Source organism: Notolepis coatsorum (genome assembly GCF_963971535.1).
Source record: "Notolepis coatsorum genome assembly, chromosome: 1".
Lineage (NCBI taxonomy): Eukaryota > Metazoa > Chordata > Actinopteri > Aulopiformes > Paralepididae > Notolepis > Notolepis coatsorum.
The window spans coordinates 103124775-103146922 of record NC_140165.1 but is presented as its reverse complement, the minus strand read 5'-3'; the positions used below and the strand labels follow the sequence as shown (position 1 = coordinate 103146922).

At 42.1% G+C, this 22148-nt stretch overlaps 1 protein-coding gene across 2 annotated transcripts in view; it reads right to left on the bottom strand.

Annotated features, from left to right (window-relative positions):
• rap1gds1 (RAP1, GTP-GDP dissociation stimulator 1) overlaps nucleotides 1-22148 on the bottom strand; it is a 97011-nt gene that overhangs the window by 36533 nt on the left and 38330 nt on the right. Inside the window, exons 5-7 of one of the 2 annotated variants that reach the window (XM_084328690.1) lie at nucleotides 18265-18411; nucleotides 13263-13391; nucleotides 2523-2648 (exon numbers count right to left, since the gene is read on the bottom strand). In XM_084328690.1, coding sequence (XP_084184816.1) covers nucleotides 2523-2648; nucleotides 13263-13391; nucleotides 18265-18411 — 402 coding nt within the window. The remainder of the gene's footprint in view (nucleotides 1-2522; nucleotides 2649-13262; nucleotides 13392-18264; nucleotides 18412-22148) is intronic. The other variant, XM_084328691.1, reaches the window with a different exon arrangement.

Sequence of the window (22148 nt, the reverse complement as noted above, 5' to 3'; positions counted from 1 at the left end):
TGTCAACAGAGTAGGGCTGTGTCAACAGTGTAGGGCTGTGTCAACAGAGTAGGGCTGTGTCAACAGTGTAGGGCTGTGTCAACAGTGTAGGGCTGTGTCAACAGAGTAGGGCTGTGTCAACAGAGTAGGGCTGTGTCAACAGGGGAGAGTTCTGTCAACAGTGTAGGGCTGTGTCAACAGAGTAGGGCTGTGTCAACAGAGTAGGGCTGTGTCAACAGAGTAGGGCTGTGTCAACAGTGTAGGGCTGTGTCAACAGTGTAGGGCTGTGTCAACAGAGTAGGGCTGTGTCAACAGAGTAGGGCTGTGTCAACAGTGTAGGGCTGTGTCAACAGAGTAGGGCTGTGTCAACAGAGTAGGGCTGTGTCAACAGTGTAGGGCTGTGTCAACAGAGTAGGGCTGTGTCAACAGTGTAGGGCTGTGTCAACAGTGTAGGGCTGTGTCAACAGTGTAGGGCTGTGTTAACCATAGATATCTATATAGAACACTAGATAGCTTAAGGCGGAGTCACCAGCATCACTGAACCGCCGCCATCTTGCCAGGGGCAGCCTTGAGTGAGAGTGAGTGAGCTGCACAGACAAAAATACTCATAACTCGCTGAAATATTGACGGATTTACAAACGGGTTGGTTTGCTATAAACATCAAAGATGTAGTTATGATACTGCATACTTATAAAAAAAAATTTAAAGATGTTTTTTTTTACAAACCGCTTGAATCATAGCCACGTTAATAATGCTTGTAATAAACCAAACCGTTTGTAAATCCGTCAATATTTCAGCGAGTTATGAGTATTTTTGTCTGTGCAGCTCACTCACTCTCACTCAAGGCTGCCCCTGGCAAGATGGCGGCGGTTCAGTGACGTCGCTCTCCATTGGCCGGCAGCGCGGGCAAGCTATCTAGTGTTCTATATATATATCTATGGTGTCAACAGAGTAGGGCTGTGTCAACAGTGTAGGGCTGTGTCAACAGTGTAGGGCTGTGTCAACAGTGTAGGGCTGTGTCAACAGTGTAGGGCTGTGTCAACAGTGTAGGGCTGTGTCAACAGAGTAGGGCTGTGTCAACAGAGTAGGGCTGTGTCAACAGTGTAGGGCTGTGTCAACAGAGTAGGGCTGTGTCAACAGAGTAGGGCTGTGTCAACAGAGTAGGGCTGTGTCAACAGAGTAGGGCTGTGTCAACAGAGTAGGGCTGTGTCAACAGAGTAGGGCTGTGTCAACAGTGTAGGGCTGTGTCAACAGTGTAGGGCTGTGTCAACAGAGTAGGGCTGTGTCAACAGTGTAGGGCTGTGTCAACAGTGTAGGGCTGTGTCAACAGTGTAGGGCTGTGTCAACAGTGTAGGGCTGTGTCAACAGTGTAGGGCTGTGTCAACAGAGTAGGGCTGTGTCAACAGAGTAGGGCTGTGTCAACAGTGTAGGGCTGTGTCAACAGAGTAGGGCTGTGTCAACAGAGTAGGGCTGTGTCAACAGAGTAGGGCTGTGTCAACAGAGTAGGGCTGTGTCAACAGTGTAGGGCTGTGTCAACAGTGTAGGGCTGTGTCAACAGTGTAGGGCTGTGTCAACAGAGTAGGGCTGTGTCAACAGAGTAGGGCTGTGTCAACAGTGTAGGGCTGTGTCAACAGTGTAGGGCTGTGTCAACAGTGTAGGGCTGTGTCAACAGAGTAGGGCTGTGTCAACAGTGTAGGGCTGTGTCAACAGTGTAGGGCTGTGTCAACAGTGTAGGGCTGTGTCAACAGTGTAGGGCTGTGTCAACAGAGTAGGGCTGTGTCAACAGAGTAGGGCTGTGTCAACAGTGTAGGGCTGTGTCAACAGAGTAGGGCTGTGTCAACAGGGGAGAGTTCTGTCAACAGGAGAGAGAGACAGACAGACAGACAGACAGACAGACAGACAGACAGACACACAGACAGACACACAGACACTCGCTCTCCCTCTCTCCCATGACCACATACACAAACAATCTCTTATGTTCATCTCTGATCATGCACAAAAAAACAGTATTTATAGTCTCACAAACACACTGTTGAATGTTGACGTCTCTTTTCCCATTTATTATGCATCTCTGCCCCTTTACCTTACCGCAGGTCCAACCAATGTCCCCACAGCGGTAGGAAAAAAGGGGCGCAAACAAACATGCACACACCTCACAGCGTCTCATTCTCATTCTGTCAAGTTCGAAAAAGAGCAGCTGAACCAATGCGTGACTGAGCAGTCAGCCGACCACAGAATGACTGGAAACACGAGATCCACACTGACCAGAGTCATAACACAGAGAGGAACAAGCACAGGAGGACAACAACATAGGAGTCCAAGGATGACATAGATGAGTCCAAGGACGAGTCCAGCATGACCGACGAGTCCAACGACGACATGGACGAGTCTAGAAATCTGATATTCTTTTTTTTTAACGAGGAACAGCATGGATTGTGCCGAGAGAGAGGACTCTACTGATCAACATCATTGGTAAGTAAGTAGCCAATATGGCTAGGGTTTCAAAAATCAGAACTACCCCTTTAAACCCGCTGTGCTCTTACCGTTCTCTGCGAGCGGAGCCAGGACCTCGAAGATCATCTCTTTCTTCTCATGCTCCGTCTGCTTCTGGAACAGACGCACCAGCTCCTCTGCGATGTTTGTGGAGGCAAACTGCTCCTTACTGGACTCTGTGGAGAGAGAAGACACAAGGACAGTGTTATCTAGAGGCAAACTGCTCCTTACGGGACTCTGTGGAGAGAGAAGACACAAGGACACCGTTATCTAGAGGCAAACTGCTCCTTACTGGACTCTGTGGAGAGAGAAGACACAAGGACACTGTTATCTAGAGGCAAACTGCTCCTTACTGGACTCTGTGGAGAGAGAAGACACTAGGACACAGTTATCTAGAGGCAAACTGCTCCTTACGGGACTCTGTGGAGAGAGAAGACACTAGGACACCGTTATCTAGAGGCAAACTGCTCCTTACGGGACTCTGTGGAGAGAGAAGACACTAGGACACCGTTATCTAGAGGCAAACTGCTCCTTACGGGACTCTGTGGAGAGAGAAGACACAAGGACACCGTTATCTAGAGGCAAACTGCTCCTTACGGGACTCTGTGGAGAGAGAAGAAACAAGGACACCGTTATCTAGAGGCAAACTGCTCCTTACGGGACTCTGTGGAGAGAGAAGACACAAGGACACTGTTATCTAGAGGCAAACTGCTCCTTACGGGACTCTGTGGAGAGAGAAGACACTAGGACACAGTTATCTAGAGGCAAACTGCTCCTTACGGGACTCTGTGGAGAGAGAAGACACAAGGACACTGTTATCTAGAGGCAAACTGCTCCTTACGGGACTCTGTGGAGAGAGAAGACACTAGGACACTGTTATCTAGCCTGCCATCTGTAATGACATACGTAGTCAATCTGGCATTTTAAGAACAGAGTACTTTACCAAATGGGTTGGCCAATATGAGCACAGAGTGATCATGTATATTCTACCATGCATCTGTAATGTATATTATTATACCATGTATCTGTAATGTATATTCATTTAATTAAATTTTTTTATTTATTCATACATGGAATTGTTACAGTCCAACAGTGTCTTCAATACATATAGTTCACGGGGCGGCTAGGCGATGTAGTGGGCAAGGCGCTCGCCACTAATGCAGGAGACGCTGGGTTCGAGCCCGGCTCTCCGCATTGCCATCAGCTTGGCTGGTCGTTCATACTAACACAATTGGCAGTGTTAGGGGTTGGAAAGCTGATGGGTGGGGATCGGACGTTGTGGACAGCGACTCTTACAGGTCGGTTGGTGCGCCTGCGCAGCAGAATCAGGAAGCGACGGGGGCGGCGTGTCCCTCCCACGCAGACCCCCGCCGCTGAGAGATCGCGCTGTGCAGGTGAAAAGATGCGACGGCTGCTTCCTCGAGTACCGGAGGCGGGGACACGTGATGCAAGGCTTAGTCCACATTGCAGCCGGCCTGTGGGAGGCATGGCCTAACAGAGTTCGAGACAGGGGAGGGTAGAATTGGACGATACGAAAATTGGGATGGGAGAATAAAAAAAAATGGGAGAAAAAAGTAGATAAAAAAAAATACATATAGTTCACTTTGGGTGCCATGGGTTAAATTCATGATATACCATAGATTGCCAGCTCTATTTGTCTATGGAGAAGTACCCCTTCTTTGCATGGCTATAACTTTTTAAATTCTATTGCTACATTGTCATTATTAGGGCCCATTCAAAGTCCTATGTATTGTTCATTGTGTAGCAACGTTACACTTTTTCATTCACATATTCATAGTAAAGTATGGTCTAATGTATAAGTATGTTTTCATCTCTTTCTGCAGCTTTCTCCAGAACGTGATCTATAGCCCCAAATGCATTATATTGATGATGAAATACAGTTTGATGGCAATCGGGGCGATATAAAAAATGTCAATTGGACGTACTTCTAGAATGATCTACGTATGATCTGATGATGACCGGATGGGCGGGGGATCGTTTATAATTCCGTGGGCAGCGTTATATCATTCATCTAGTGTGGGTCATATGTTCATCATAACAGTTTATATGGAACACGTTCAAAAATAACGCTGAATCTTACCGGATCTTCCTCGCGCCGTTGGACGATCAGCGTGGTGTAGACCGTTTTCAATTATGGGATGTTTATCCTGATGAACCATTTCCAGCTTGTATAATACTATATACATCCAAATCATGTTGTTTATCGAGTTATTGGCAATGGATCGCTATATATTGTGACGAGCCAGAGTGCCGGGAGCCAAACCGAGTGCCCGGAAGTAATATGGCCGACCAGCACAACCTCCACAGCACTTCCTGTTTGGCGATTGCGCCGATCGGCCACCAGATGGCGCTCCTGAACCGCCAGAGAGCTCAGTGGGTCCTCCTGGTGGATCTCAGGCCAGCGGAGGGGAAATATGAATCCGATCACAGATTTTTGAAATATTGATATTAAAGACGCTGTAAAGCGTCCTTCGGCAACTTGAGCATGGCCGGGAATGACGCTGTAAAGCGTTTTCCGGCACCCAAAGTGTTAATATCAGTGTTTCCCCTACCATTACCATTGCTGCCAACGGGACACCACGCAAAAAAAAAAATAAAAATAAAAAAAAAATAAAAAAAAAAAACTTTATTATTAAAGGTTGCTTTAATCACAGTAACGTTGGTGAGCTAGCTAAATTATACATAAATCGGTTTTCATATAAATCAATCTTCACTAAGATTTTAAAATGGTGGTGCGGCACGGTCTACGGAGACGCAGAAAAAACCTACCAAATCCATTCCGAGACAACTCCGAGACTGACTAGCGTCGCAAGTCTCAGTCTCTCTCTCCCTCTCTCCTTCAAGTAGCCAAACGTTACACTATAAAAACGAACTGGATAGTTCATATAAGCCATTCTCCCTTTCTGTGTGTGTGTGTGTGCCCACTCTGGTCTTTGGCAAGTTTGATAGTATTTACCATTTACTGAGGATGGCCAGATAATGTTGATATTTAAACTTTAAAAATAATTATACAGAGAGAAGCTTCAGCAAGTACAAAACGCTGCTGACCAACAAAAGAGAATCCCTCACTGAGGAAAACACAAAGGCCTATACGTGTTTCGAAAAAGAGCGTTGTGGACCAGAGCCACGAGTATATACGTGACAAGTTGTTATTGTTTTATTCCATATATATAACGCTTCTTAGGTACCCGATCCACTATCAGGATCTTTTCACATGTTTGATTTTCGAAACATGCAGTACCGGCCAGACCCGCTTAGGGGCGTCATTGCTCCACTGCAGTATCATTATGTGAAAAAAATAAAATGCAAGTACAGTTCTGTGGGCGGATCATAGTTCCTTGATTCCAAACGAAGCCCCTCCATCTTGGATCAGCTTGCAGAGCGTTTTTTTCAGCGTGGAATAATGGGATTTATGATTAGCCAATGTGCATATCGATCTACCAGAATCCGATGACTGGTGAGGAAATGCTGCCGGCGATCACATGGCCTGACGGTAGGATAATATTACCCCAAATTACAGCTGGATTGGACATTGTTTTATAACGTAACGTTATCGTTCCCCGCCGCCCCCATTTCATCCATAGATGCTCTGTAATAGTCCGGATGCTACGCAGTTTGTTTTATTTCATTCATATATATACAGCAGAAATGGCGTTTGATATAACGGCGCCAACGTTTAGCCTTTTTGGCAGCCTCCTGCAGAAAAGCCTAGACGAAAAGTGCGATATACCTTATATTCACGACGCTATAAAATGACAACCAACCGATGGATTTTTATTTTCTTTAAGCCATTATGAAGGCACGGTTTATGCACTCAAGTGACAATGAGAATGGACAGATAGCAATACTATAAATGATATATAAAGCTCTTAGAAAGTACATCGGTTTGTTTACAATCTGCTGTCCTCTGAGGCCTAAATCGCCGGGCCCCGCCGGTCGCCATAGTGTTAAAGGACATCTCTTTGAAATAAATTACATTTGACTGATTTCTTTTAAACAAATGATTATTTTGGATTATTTAACTATTTAATTATTATTTAGTTATTGCACTGCACTGGCAGTTGAACTGCATTGAACTGAATTGGAAAAAAGAAACCTCATAACCTAACTGACATTGAACTACACTGGCACTGTTTGCAGACTGTTATTAAAGTTAGTTAAAAACATAATTTTGTATAGTTTTTTTTTGAGAAATCCGAAAACAGGTAAATTCATATCCGAAAACAGGAAAAGATAAAAACGGATTTCATAGGGCCCTAGTTAAGGTGAGTTAATAAATTCACTCTGAAAATCTGCTCCGCTCCGATAAACTGACTCTTTGGTCAGAGCGTCCAGTGTGCACTCTGAGCCCTCAGAATTTCCGAACAACTTGAGCGTTGTATGTGCCTCCCTGTATTGTAAATAGGTCATATGTGTGTTGTCACTACTGTATGTATAATTGTAAATAAGTAAATTTATGTGTTGTAAATAAATAGTTCATATTTATTTACCTAATTTATGTGCAATCATTTCATTTCAGCTCAGTGTAGAGAAATGCACCGATACTAACAACCGCCTTACTGCGCGCGTCTATGACGACACTGTTGACGCCACGTATCCGTGACACGCATGCCCCGCAAAAAACACTAGTAGTTTTGGGGGCCTACCACCCCCCCTGAAAGAAATCCAAGGGGAAACACTGAATATGATCCACTAATTCCATGGCCGAAAGGAACAGGTACAATGTACCTGCCCCTACACACATACAGTACATGTATTAGACTGTTCATAGTGCAATGTTTACCAAACCAAACAAAATGTACATACTTATTTTGCAGAAATTAAAACATCAACACAATGCAATTAACATAAATAAATACATTTGGTGTATCAATCAGTTAAATTGCATATTATATATATATATATTATATATATTCTACCATGTATCTGTATTGTATATTCTACCATGTATCTGTAATGTATATTCTACCATGGATCTATAATGTATATTTATATATGTATATTTCCTCCCATCAAATTTAAGATAGCTTAAAGGAACACACCAACATTTGGCTAAATTAGCGTATCGACAAGATAGATAGATACTAGTTTTCTCTCTGTGCGTTCAGTAGAAAGCTATCTGGCTGCATGTTAAGCCTAGCTTAGCACAATGAATGTCGGCTTCCATTCATTGTGCTAAGCTAGGCTAACGTATTCCTTTAGAATAGCTCAACTTTGGAGCAAAATCTACCCCCTTTGCCAGTAAGCTACCATGACATGGCTGGTACCTTTGCGTTCCTCAAGATCTCTAGTTTAATATAATATGATAATATAATAAAGCATGTACAGCGTTATAGTATTAATATGTACAGTGATACAGGGATACAGACACTATAGTAGTAAGTCATACTGTAGAACATGACATCTTAGCGTGACATCTTATTTAGTAGTGTCAATAGGGGTACAAGCCAAGGCCACCCCAAAAAAGCGCACGGGACGAAATAACAGGTGAGTTTAACGTGGTGTCAGGAGAGGAGCGCACAGTAGCTGAAGTGAAAAAGAAATGGGCTCATGTGAAATCAGAGTCCAAAAAAAGAATAGCACTGTGTTAACCAGTTTCAAAAAATTATTTAAAATGTTTATTAGCAACGCCAAGCTTTCAAACCCTAGCGTTTTGTCTGTCCAAAACCCTTGTGCAACTATGAGTACCTTTGAAATTTCTTTGCGACACCTGTATGACAAGTGTTTTGATATAGAAAAGCGAGACAGACTTAATTGTAGGATTTTTCAATGGAGGTATAAGGGACGGTGTATTCACTCTGTGCATCACAATCCCGAAAGGGGCTAGGTGCGCATGGTCGCAGTACTGGTCCTCACTCCTCACGATCAGCGATAGCTTCCAGCAGCAGTAGATATGCCATATTGTGTTTGTGTGTGTGTGTGTGCACGCTGAGCGCAGCTGCCCAGGAGCGTGCAGCTCCGTATGCATCCTCACCAAGCTGCCTGCATCCAAAATCCTGGTCTTCTTTTTCCAACTTATGTTTCGTCTCAATAATTCTTTATGGTTCCAGAATGCGCTCTTTGCAATTCCGGTTCTTCTCTTAATGTCCATGTTAGCTCTTCCACCTTCACTGATCCAGCTTCCAAGGTACATGTACTCCTTCACTTGTTCAAGTTTTTCTCCATCCACCTGTATTTTACAAACAGTTCCTGGTGTTTTTTTCAATGATCATTATTTTTGTTTTCTTTGTGTTTAGCAACATTCCATCGTTTTTACATTCGACATTCAGCTTATTCATCATGTCCTGTAGATCTTCTTGACAGTTACAGACTATAGCGGTGTCCTCAGCGTATCTTATATTGGTGATGTTCTCTTCACCAAGTTTTACTCCTTTCCCTCCTCAGACCTTTTTTCATCAGTGATTCACTGTACATATTAAAAAGTACAGGGGACAAGATGCATCCTTGTCTTACACCCTTCTCCACCGGGAAGTCTCTTGATTTCTCCTTTCCTATTCTAACATTAGCCTTCTGCCTCCAGTATAAGTTGGCAATTATTCTTCGGTCAGAAACTAATAAGCTATTGATTTATATGGAATTCATTAAACGTATCATTTGTATCTGTTGTCACTTGTGTGGGTTCAACTTGTGTACCAACAGTAAGATGGTTGTTATGATGTGCACACTAAGCAATGTAATAAATAAATAAAACCAACAATAAATAATAACAATAGAGAACAAGACAGTATATGTAATATTAATACAGTCTATTCCACTATAGAGCTATTATTTATTCACCGTCATTTGCAGTGTTTGTGTAGTGCTTTTATTTATTTTCGGACATCACGATGCCTCGTTGAGTCATGAGTGACTATAAATGTAAAACGTAATTGTTAATGATACAAATATTGTCGTATTTATTATTATTATAATTATTTAATTCCGAGGATGTCTGTAGAATCGACGTGAATGTAATCACCAATGATTTCTCCCAAATGAAGCCCTTAAGAACACGGGTGCACACCAGTCTGTCCTACGACTGCCTTTCCGCGTTCGTAAATCCTGTTCATAGCTATGAACGAATCTCAGAAAAGAAACCGTTCGATCATGCCAAAATACATTTATTCAATACATTTATGCCCGCTTTGACAGGGACAACCAGGAGGCACCCACCAAGGCTGCCCTCCCTGCCAACCTCCAACCCCTCAATCTCTCCCCCACTGATTGTGTACGGCACTGAGCAGGACGAATGGACATGAGGCAGCTGGCCCTGATGGCATCCCCGGCCGTGTCCTCAGGAACTGCGCTGAGCAGCTGACTGAGGTCGTAACGGACATCACTAGCAGAGGCAGTTGTCCCAGCGAGCGTACTTTAAAACTACCTCCATCATGCCAGTGCTGAAACACTCCTCTGCTTCGAGCCTTAATGACTTCTGCCCTGTTGCACTCACCCCCATTATCATGAAGTGCTTCGAGGGGCTGGTCCTCACCTCAAATCTGGCCTTTCACCCTCACTGGACAGTCACCAATTTGCCGACCGTGAGAAAAGGAGCACAGAGGATCTCCTCAGCGCTACATTCTGCCCCTCTCCCACCTGGATCAGAGCAATACCCATGTTCCATGTATTGCTGAATTCAGCTCAGCATTCAACACCATCATCCCCAAAACTCATCTCCAAAACTTGGCGACCTTGTGGAAACCAAGGACCTCGACATCAACACCTCTGTCTGCAACTAACAGGCCCCAGTTTGTTAGGATAGACAATCTCACCTCCTCCACCCTCACCCTGAACACCGGCATCCCACAAGGCTGTGTGCCGAGTCCCCTTCTCTACTCCCTCTTCACCTACGACTGCACTCCTATACATGGCACCAACACCATTATTAAGTTTGCAGACGACACAGCGGTAGTGGGCCTCATAAAAAAACAACGATGAGTTGGCCGAGAGAGGAGGTCCAGAACCTGGCAGGGTAGTGCGCTGGGGAGACTGAGGTAAGCCCACCTGTCTCCTCAGATTCTGTGAACTTCTACCGGTGTGCATACTCGCCAACTGCATCAGTCTGGTTTGGCAACTGCACTGCCACTGACGGGAAAGCACCGCAGAGGTGGTGAAAACCGCCCTAAACATCACCGGTACACCACTGCCTGCAATTGAGTCTATCCATCACAAACGGTGTGTGAGGAAGGCACACCGCATGGTCACGGACCTCTCATCCCAACCATGGACTGTTTGCCCTCCTCCCCTGCAGATGCTACAGGAACCTCCGCTCCCAAGTCAAGCAGACTCAGGAACAGCTTCTTTCCCTCAGCTGTCATCTCCCTGAACTCTGTCCCACATTGACAACCCTCCATTATGATATAAACTCTGAACTCTGACCAGTGGTGCGTTTATTGAAATCATCTGGGCTGCGCTCCCGCAAATGCGCATTTACTGTCCCCACGCTTGAGCACAGACTAAAGACAGTGCCTAATTGCCTCTACGAATGGAATGTAACACATGTCTTCACAACAAGTTAGGTGTGAATGTATCTGAGAACGTATTTAACACACCTGACGACCGGCGCTATTGATATGCAAATAGCGAGTACTTATCTGGGGTTGCACAGAGTGCAACCCCGTCCCATGAAGAATGCATGCCTGACTTTGACTCCATTGCCTACACCCTAGGCTCTGTTACACTATGATATGCAGACTTGGCAGCAGAAACTGAACAGCGAGGATGGAAAGCTAGGGTTTGTCCAGTAGAAGTAGGATGTTGAGAATTTATGGCACAATCAACTTTTTCATTATTGGGAGAGTTGGGGATTCATGTGTGAAGCTTGCAAAAAAAGTGGGAGCTAGCATGGATGGGGTGGTTCTGGGACGCTGGAACTAACAGGCTGAGCCCTCCAGATGTGTCGTGGGCCTAACTTGACGAAACACCAGTGAAGGGGGGTGCCCACTTGATAACCCTGGTGATATGCTCTTGCTGCTTTTGCTGCTGGCTCTTGCTGCCCATCTATCTGTACGCTGGGCTGTGATGGCCAATGGGCGTTTATCATTTAGCGTTTATCCTTGTTAGGGCACAAGTATCTTGTGTTTTATTATAATATCTGTACATATCTATCTCCATAGAGTTCCTCAACCTCTTCAAATCATACCTCTCATTCCGTTCCCAACTTGTCAAAATTGAAAATCATAAATCTACTGCCATCTGTATGTCAACTGGTGTCCCGCAGGGCTCTGTCTTGGGTCCAATCCTGTTCAGCATGTACATTAACGATTTGCCTTCTGTGTGTGGCCAATGTGCTGATGATACAGTGAGAGGTTGCAACAAAATTGTCTAATGTCATGGTGAATGTCACATCCTGGCTTAAGAACACCTGTCTGTATGTTCTTCTCCAAGGGCCACAGAGAAGTTGCAGAGCAGGATATCTTCATCTCCGGTCAGAAATTACAGGTAGTATCAGAATATAAGTATTTAGGATTACACATAGACCCAAACCTTAGCTTCAAAAATCACATAAAAAAAGTCTGCAATAAGGTAAAGTTCAGCCTATCAAACTTCAGGTACATAAGAAATTTCCTTTCAACAGAGGCAGCAAAGCTATATTTTCATTCAATGGTTCTTTCCCACATCACATACTGTTTGATAACCTGGTCCAATTCACATTCCACCATTCTGAAACCACTTCAATCACTTTACAAACAAGCAATAAAAATTCTAGACAAGAAACCATTCAGGTACCATCATTGTCACATTCTAAAAAAATATAATCTACTCAGTTGGGAAAACCTGACCCTATATCAAAACGTCTGTCTAGTTTTTAAAATAAAGTGTGGATTGGCTCCTCCTCCTTTGTCCGGTTTCATCAACCTCAAGTCTGCCTCAACCAGGAACACTAGAGGTGCGGCAAGGGGGGACTGTACAATCCCTTTCAAAAAAAGTGTATTTGGCCAGGCCGTCTTCTCATACAGAGCATCCCACCAATGGAACTCAATTCCTCAAACAATTAGAGAGTCCACATCATACCATTCATTCAAGTGCAGGGTTAGGGAATGGCTCATTGATAACCAGAACTGTCAACACTGAGGTGTCTGTATGTGGATATGTGTGTGTGGATATGGATATGGTGCGTCTGTCTATGTCTGGGTCTCTTAATATGTCATGATGTGCTCTGTCCTTGTGTCCATGACTGTATTGTGACCTGTATCCCTACTATGTCCATGTGCTTTTGTTGTGTTTTTATTCTAATATATTTATCTTGATTTTATTCTGTTTTTATTGCTAACCCTTTTTGTACACAGGATTTTAGCCTGTACCTTCTGGCAGGGGGACTACCAATGGAAATTAGCCTTTTGGCTAAAATTGGGTGCATTTACATTTGTAAAATGTTTTATTAATGTACACTGTCCCCCTTGAACAAATAAAGTAAACCTACCTACCTACCCTTACATACACTTACTAGTTACACTGCAATCTTTATACCTGTATCACTGTACATATTGGCATTACAACTCTGTACATACATCTGATTAGCATTACACCCAGTAGTACTCATTTATATATTTTACACCCAGAGTTTAATCGCCTGTACATCATACATTACTATTGCACTTTACTGTTACATTTGCACTGTGGTTGGATGCCAAACTTTTCATTGTACTGTACTTGTGCTGTATAATGACAATACATTTGAAAATCTAATCGAATGTATCGTTCTATTTATCTATCTATCTATACCAAGAAAGATTCCTGTCCAGTATTGTTAAATTGGGCAAATGACGCATGTGCAATCCGGATGTACCCACCAAGCTCAGCTAAATTCCCGAAAGCGATGAGGCACATCTCCGTCAGGGCCGTGTTGTGACCATGGACACCCAGAAGATTCACCAGGGTCGGGATCACACCCATATTGATCAACTGGGCCTGCAAGGAATCTGTAGAAAATACAGAGAGAGAGGGGAAGAGGGGGGAGAGAAAGAGTGAGAGAGAGAGCTATTTAAACTCCTGTCTTCAATGTTAAGGAGAGATCTAAGAAAAAAGCATCATGAAGTTGTGACTGAAAGCACATATCGCTAATTTAAAAGCAGACCTATTACTTTGGTTTCTCACGTCCGCAAGGTATCTAGAAAATGTATATAAATCGTCAAATGTAGTACATCTGAAACTATAGTAGTAAATACCAAGTTTGTATATAAGTGGCTTCAACTAACCTCATCCAACTACCGTAATTCCTCTAATAGTAACCGGTATTCAATTAAAAACCGGGTCTCTATTAATGACCGGTTGCGCTGTTGAGCTAAGCAATTATAAGCCGGCCTCCTAATACAAGCCGGGTTTCATGTATATTAGAGGAATTGCGGTATTTCCCTCAACGGATTTACCATAGGCAATATATTTTGTTATTGTTGTTATATGCTGGCCTGGCTGTGCAGTAAATACCATATAATGGTATGGTGTTAATGTTTACCAAGAGAGTAAGCCTACCTCAGAATTGTATAAAACGAAGTTATTATTATTATTATTATTATTATTATTATTATTATTATTATTATTATTATTATTATTATTATTATTATTATTATTATTATTATTATTATTATTATTATTATTATTATTATTATACCAGTATTGTGATTGCACTATTTTACTTTATTTTACTTTTTTTGACCACCTGTAAAATTGCACTGTTTACTACCGTATTTCATACAGTACTTGGTTTCAATAAATGAACCCAGTACATTTTACTGGGTTCAAAATGACACAAAATGTTGATTTATTCATTATGATCTGTTTGAAAATTAGAAATATAGGCCTCCCTCTTATACATGCCTCCTCCTAATACAAGCCTGGTATCAGCTACGGTTGAAACAAATACAAGCCGGGGTTACTATTAGAGGAATTACGGTATGTGAAAACATACGATTCTATTTCAAACCGAGATCACTATATAAGGAGTTGCTGTCATTTACTACAGCAAATATTTTGTATAATGGATAGGGCTGTCACTAACGATTATTTTGTTATCGATTAATCTGTTGATTATTTTATCGATCATTAGTCAATTAATCTAAACGATTAATTTACCAGAAAAATCAACAATTGATTCCATTTGCAATTGAATATTTCAAAATGTTTAACGAGTATCCTCATCCTTGATAGGGCTGTCACTAACGATTATTTTGTTATCGATTAATCTGTTGATTATTTTATCGATCATTAGTCAATTAATCTAAACGATTAATTTACCAGAAAAATCAACAATTGATTCTATTTGCAATTGAATATTTCAAAATGTTTAACGCGTATCCTCATCCTTTTTAGATTTAGATAAAAAAAAATCAAAACGACCAGCCAGAGATATTTTACTGGCCAAAAATTTTAAATGGCTTTTTAGTATATTTCCATGAATTATTATATGTATTGTGTATCTCTCCACTCCACGCTATGGTAGTGCTTGTGCCAGCACAGGATATATGATTAAAATGTATTTTTTATATAGGCTATATACATATTTCAATCAATATCTTCCTTTTGAATAAAATAGGCTCAGGAATCAGCATTGTTAAAGCTAATTAGCCTAATCCATTGGTTAAGGTTTTTACCGCGACGGGCATACAGGAATGGCGAGGATGTAAAGCATGTTAAGACACATTTATTGGACCCGTTGCTCACGGAGTTTACATAGAAACATCGCGATTCACAAGAGGAGTCGTCACAGGTTGTAGAACGCAGGGCTGAAGAGCTAGATGTCATACTGTAGCTTCTAAAATTTAAGGTGAGGGTATCGGGCTCAGCCCCTCCCTTCCAGCTGGAGCGCACTGTGACTGTCGAGTCCTGGCTCTAAGCAGAATCACAAATAGTGGTTTAAGAGAAGTTATTTATATTTTTAACGTGATTCACTGCGCATTAGTTAGATTACACATTGTGCACATACAATTAAGAATACGATGCGTCGATCATGAATATGCAAATCGACAATTGTTGTATAAGACAAAGACATAAATAAATATCATATATTAATTTGTACTGGAAAACTATACCATCAAATACTGGTACACCATGAACACTAAGACAAATAGTGATATTTTGGTCACATTGGGCAGCCCTAATGGAATGTATGGATCAGTGTTAAGATATTTAATATTGTTCCATTTCACCAGTCAGCATGAGCTTTTGATCACAGCTCCCGACTTGAGTCTACTTACATATATACACATATACTTGAGTCTACTGAAGGCACTGCAACCTTCCCCAGTCCGTAACCACGGTGACACTATAATGTTACAGTGAGCTCTGTTCCACTCTCTAAGCTGGTAAAGCAAGGGGCTCGGTAACACAAACTATTAAGACTTGAGCAAATTGGCTAAACACAATATTATGGTATTTGTTGGTGTAGAAACTAAGAAGGGAGGGGGCGGGACGACAGCTAAGCTCCGTGTACACGGACATCTGCTTAGCTACCCGTGCGTACTATAAGCATCTACGTGTGTATGCAAACATGGTCGGCCTGCACACAAAACAAAATCTGTCATCAACATGGGCACGACAAGAGAACGTAAGAAAACAGGGTTGATGTCAGACCTTGTTCCAATTATTCAAAGAAGAAATAATCAGAATAAATACCATCAACAATGGTTAAGTATTTATTCTTGACGATTTAAGTCGACTGACAAATAAAATAAATTGACTGTATAAAATGAGAACCCGAGAACCCCAACCCTGGTGTAGAGTACAATACTAAATATTGCAATATTAAATAAAGAGAACGAGGAAGATGGGTTGTAGGTAGGAACCCAGGAGACAAATCTACACTTTCCCCACATGAGAAATTAGACCACTGATTTGTAGATAAAACAAGGACCAGAAAATAAATTAAAAAAAGATGGAAATGTGTAGATGTGTTTCCTTGGTCGCCACAGGAAGAGGTAGAGCAACTAGAAGTGCCTGGAGAAGAAGGAAAGAAGCTTTTAGATTTATTTGATATTCAGAAACCAAAGCGGATGAACTGATGTCAGGGAATTGAGGAAGCATGTGACAGAATGAAGGAGGGGGAGGGGGGGTATAATTAAGACAGTGCAGTGGGTGGACAAATTGTTTAGTGACTTCCTGTTTTCCTTCAAAATAACAGCATATAAACCCAACTAAACAGGAAGTCCCGTCTCACGTCATTTTGTGCTGACCTGCTGCATCTGGGAAAGCAATTAGTCCACCCATGAACTAAGGGTAGAAACCTAGAGAAAAACCTTGAGAAATGAGAGACCGGTGGATAAATGTGGAATGTCGGTAAATACTTTGCTAAATGAGCGCCACCTGCCACATGCCAAGATACAGGACCAACAATACAATTAATCCCCAATACATGGCAGGGTTGCACAAAGAGCAATGATCACGATAACATTAAAATGGAAAATTAATCTGAATGGCCAATTACAGGTATTGTTAATTAAAAAGTAATAATTGTAAATGTTGTATTTATTTATTTCGCCTTGTGAGGGGCATTCAGATCTGAACTCTTTGTTTTGTCCCAACCTTTCTCCCACCAATTCTCGCAAGATAGATTACCCGTTCGCTGTATACGTCAGACTCCGCGATCGTGTGCATCAAGGAGGCAAAAGGAACATAATCCTGGTCAGAACAACGGGGCAGACTACAATATATTTGCATTTGTTAGCCATGCTAGCGATCAAAACAATCAATCCATACCAAAGCTATACATGTAAAAGGTGAAAGACTCACACTCACAGCCATGCTGATTTGGCAAAATGACATCCAGCCGTTTTCGTTTGAAACTACTTTTAGTCAGGGGAGTGTCATGGTTTCTCCATAGAGCCCCGTCATACGTTTTTAGCGCAGCAGCTCGTGCAGGTAGGGGGCAACTTAGTCATGTGACTCAGTTGGTATTGCTGATTGGCTGAAACACGGTATGTTTGTAAACAGCGAACAGGTCTATTGAATACAGTAAGGATTCAGTGCCCCATGTCCTCACAGGTGGACAAACTCAGAAACGTTCAATAAACCCACATTAATTGGTGAGCGACTGTTCGCAGCTCGGCGACATGTGTGAGAAGTAACCGGGAGAAACCTTTGACACGTATTTCAACTAGTATCATCCAGCGGTAGACAAACCGGTTGCCCAAGTGCATCACCCCAGCGCAAATACATCAAAATGAAATGTCGTGTTCATCGAGTTGCCGTTCAAAATAAAAGTGTTTAACTCAAAGTGTGTTGCGTTGCGTTTCGTTCACGGCTAGGGGAAGGCCATTCATGTATGAAAAGCAAAGAGAGGACTGAAGAACGCAAATGATGGCCGTTCGACCTACTGAGTCTCCGTGTTATCCAGTGTGTAAGAGCCGCTTCTTTGCAAACGACAACAAACGACGGAGAGAACTCCAAAGGCCAAGCAGGAAGATGAAAGCAAGATAGAATACAACACAACTAGACAGACCCCAACGCAAGATATGCTGCTGTACAGCCCACCACCATCACTCTAATCACTGTGGATAAATACAGTTTAATAGGCTTGATAGGAATGAAATTATTATTATTATTTTTTTTTATAAAAACTATTTTGAATAATCTAACAGTGGATACAAGCAGTTTAAGAGGATCTAGAATAATAATAATAATAATACTCTCTTTTTTTCTTTTTAAATCATGTATCGCCATGGTATTAATAATAATTGCAATTATTCCAAAGTTATTTACAATTGACCATTGAGTAAGGTGAAGACAAGTTTTGTTTTCTTGTGCCATTAGAACTATCGTGTTTTGTTTAGTTAACATTTCTTCTTCACGGGGGGTCATTACCATTATCATTGCAATAGTTCATCAGCATGCCACAAAACACAGTCAAGAGCTTCTGATTGGCCGGATGTGTATTTTGGGAGAGGGCCTTAATGTGTGCAGCAACTATCTGTGCCCCTCCCGCCTGGTCAACGGCACTCCTGCCCTGATCTGCAAAACAAAATCAAACCATAAACAAAATAAGTCACACACACACAACAACCACATCCTGAAAGAAATAGAAAAAAAAAAAACACAAATGTTAAAGGTGCAATAGATAACATTTGTGTGTTGAATAATCATCTAAAAAATTTAAAAAGAATACATTCACAGAGATTTTTAGAAATATGGGGAATAAAAGTATTGCTTTTCCCCCAGAAAAATTATTGATTAGTGAATTTATAATAAAAAAATGTGGCGGGTCCAAATTGAATGTTGTCGTTTACATGTTGCATGTATCCCCTCCCTACTTCCCATTTCCCCCACGTGGAATGCACCCGATTAAATAAATAACACGATGATGCTCTAGTACGACATCTAGTGGGTGAATGTTATCTATAGCACTTTTAAATCAATATCAAATAAGATATCAAAAAGGGTCACAGTAATTAATAATAATCACAAATAATAATCATCATCTTCATCATAAGGATAAGAACAATGGGAGGTAGAAAAAGAGAAAGACGGCTCAAACAAAAGGGGTTGAGGTAGTTGGATGTAGCAGACTAGAAAATTATGAAAGCCACAACTCAGGTAGGTAAAACAATAAAAATAAATAAATTAATTAAATTTAAAAAAGAATGAATGTAATTGTGCCACCATGAAATAAATAGACCTGTGGCAGATCGGTTTCGACGTGGCTTGGCCTTCGCAGGCAGTGGTCATCTCATGCTTATTCCATGCTGCAGGCCTGAAGCAGCCTTGGGCAATAGAAACTCAAAAACCTACTGCCAACTACCTTGATAAAAAGCCGTCATTCCCATCCGCCGTACTGTAATGACCAGATCTAGCCTATAACAGGCCTAATATCCTGTAAACTTTACTTCTGCAAACATACTAGGACACACAGCCAATACTACATACATTAGTGCAGTAAATATATATATATGGAGTGTAATAGCGGAACATCTTCTACTGTCTAGTGTTTGTTGTGCTATCCCTGTGCACTGGACACAAGGACCTGTCGAAGATGTGTGTGATGGTGCGCTGCGGAACTGTGGATGGAGGAAAATAAGAGGGTTACAAATTGCGAGCATTACATTGCAACGTGATTCAGGTTGGGTACCGAACTCGGTACTTTTAATGGTACCGACCGAATTACATCGGTACTACCAAGTACTGATTCACACTAGATCAATCGGTACCAAATTGCGGTACCTTTACATATTTAGTATAAGAGTGTAATATTACTAGACAAGAGGGAGCCTTTTCCAAAAAAGATATACATTACTGTCCCATCCCTTGGGTCTTTGGATGGCGAGATAATGTTGATAAACATTTAAAAACATAACACATGATCATGCGATTTATTTTGTGTGGTGTGTTACAACAATAAATAAAATGTTCTAAATAAATAACAATGTTGAAATTAATAATTTGAGAAAAAAAAACTGAAATTAAAGAATTTGTTATTACAGAAAGAGTTACGTACTTTTCGCACTATAAGCCGCACCTGAATATAAGCCGCAGCAGCTAAATTGAATGATGTGTACATATATAAGCCGCACTGGACTATAAGCCGCAGGTGTTTTAATGTTTAATTACCATATGTAATTAGCATTGGGACACAATACTGTCGGACAAATAACAAGAATTACCTCATTTACAAGTTGTATTAAGTTTAGCAAATAAGGGAACAGATAAATAAAATGTCAATGCAGTCAAAAAAGCAATATTTCGATTTTTACATTTTCGGGTTTGGTCACGTCGAGTCACATATAAGCCGCACCGTTATATAAGCCGCAGGGTCGAAAAATGGGGAAAAAAGGTGCGGCTTATAGTCCGAAAAGTACGGTAAGTACCAAAAAAAAGGTACCGCTGGGTACCGATACCGAATTCCAGGAACTGGTACCGGTATCGGTTCAAATGTGAACGGTACCAAACCCTAGATCCAGGACAGCGTTTTAAGGTCTTGCATGAAACAAACGTTTTTTTTGGGGGAGGGTCATTCTGTTTGGAGTCTTCCACTGAATGCCAAGAGATCCGACAACATCCGACCTAACAGTTGGGAAATAAAAACAACCCTGAAACGGCGTTCAGAAACACTCCCATGAGAACATATATGGGGGCCGACAGTAGGGCAACAGGGTGGGGGTGGGGGGTGACGGGGTTATGGAAGGTAGCTGACAAAAGAAGCATTCGATGAGTCATCCCACTCTGCATGCCTGGCTCACGCTTAAAAAAAAAGAGAAAAGAATCCACCCTAAAAACATAATTCACGTTATTTCTATATTATTATTTATACAGCCCTAGTTTCAATTTGCGAATATGAACAAGGCTTGCCTTAAGCTGAACAACAGAGAGACACGACTGAGGATTAGGTATGGTTTGGATTGGATTTTTGACAATTCTGGTTAGCGTTACGATTCTGCTTGGTTCCGAATCAAATATCTCTGGTGTGGGAGAACATTTTAAATAAAAAAAAACAAAGAACAGTCTACCTTTTATTCTTTCTTCTATTTAGGCTATAATCAGTACATTGTGAATCTTTTGCTCTCGATTTTCTGTAGCTCATAGTTATCGTCATTGGTTTCTGATGCATTACGCAGGAAAATATCAAAGAAGGCTTATTTAATTGATGAATATTGCTGTGGATAATTGTGTAATAATGATCCTAGTACGTAAAGAAGGAGACAGCTGTTGCGCGATGTAAGCCCGGCTCTTCATCCACTCTCATCTGTGCTCATCTTCCCCTTCACGGATGAGATGGACGGAGTTTTCATTAATGGGGGGGCATCTGGGGATGAACTGGAGGTAGAAGGGTGCTGCTCTGTGAACTTGCATTTAGGATTATTCTTCATTTGCTGGTAGTTGCAATATAAAAAGATTAATGTCAACTGTATCTGGCGCTACGCCTGGGAGATTGTGACACATAGAAAATTAGCGTTGAAGCAAATGCTTTATGGTATGGGAGCCTGGGAGGTGCTTTATGGTATGGGAGGTGCTTTATGATATGGGAGGTGCTTTATGGTATGGGAGGTGCTTTATGGTATGAGAGGTGCTGTTCCTCCTATGCAAAAAATAAAATATTTGTGTGCAGCTGGTTAGCGCAGTGGACTAAGCACTTGCCTACCACCGCAGAGACTCTGGGATAGAATCCAGCTGTCAGTGGTACCCCCAGTTTGGTCAGCCGTCCCTACTAATACAATTGGTAGTGTTAGCGGGTGGGAAGCCGGTGGGGTATGTTTCCTGGTCGTTGTAAACTGCGACTCATACTGGTCGGTCGGGGCGCCTGTTCAGCAGGGAGGGGATCTGGGGGAAATGGCGTGAACCTATGCACGCGTTACGTTCCCCCAGTGAAACGCCTCGCTGTCAGGGGAAAAGAAGCGGCTGGCAACTCCACATGTATCGGAGGAGGCGTGTGGTAGTTCTACACCCTCCCCAGGCCGACAGTGGGGCAATGCGCACAATGACCAGGAAGGGAATTGGCATAACGACTAGTTAAAATACACTTTTTGCTGTATAATAAAGAAAATTGGTGAAGCTTGGCAAAACTTACGTTTGCTGTTATCAGCAATGGTCCAGTAAGGACACGAAAAGTCTCTGCTCCCATGTCCTGCCGACGCATGCGTGTAACGTGGCGCTAGGTCCCGGCAACGGGGCACATTTTACAACTTGGCAAGAGGAGCGGCAACAGTGGCTCAGGAGGTATGGAGCGGTGGTCTGGTAATCTGAAGGTTCCCAGTTTG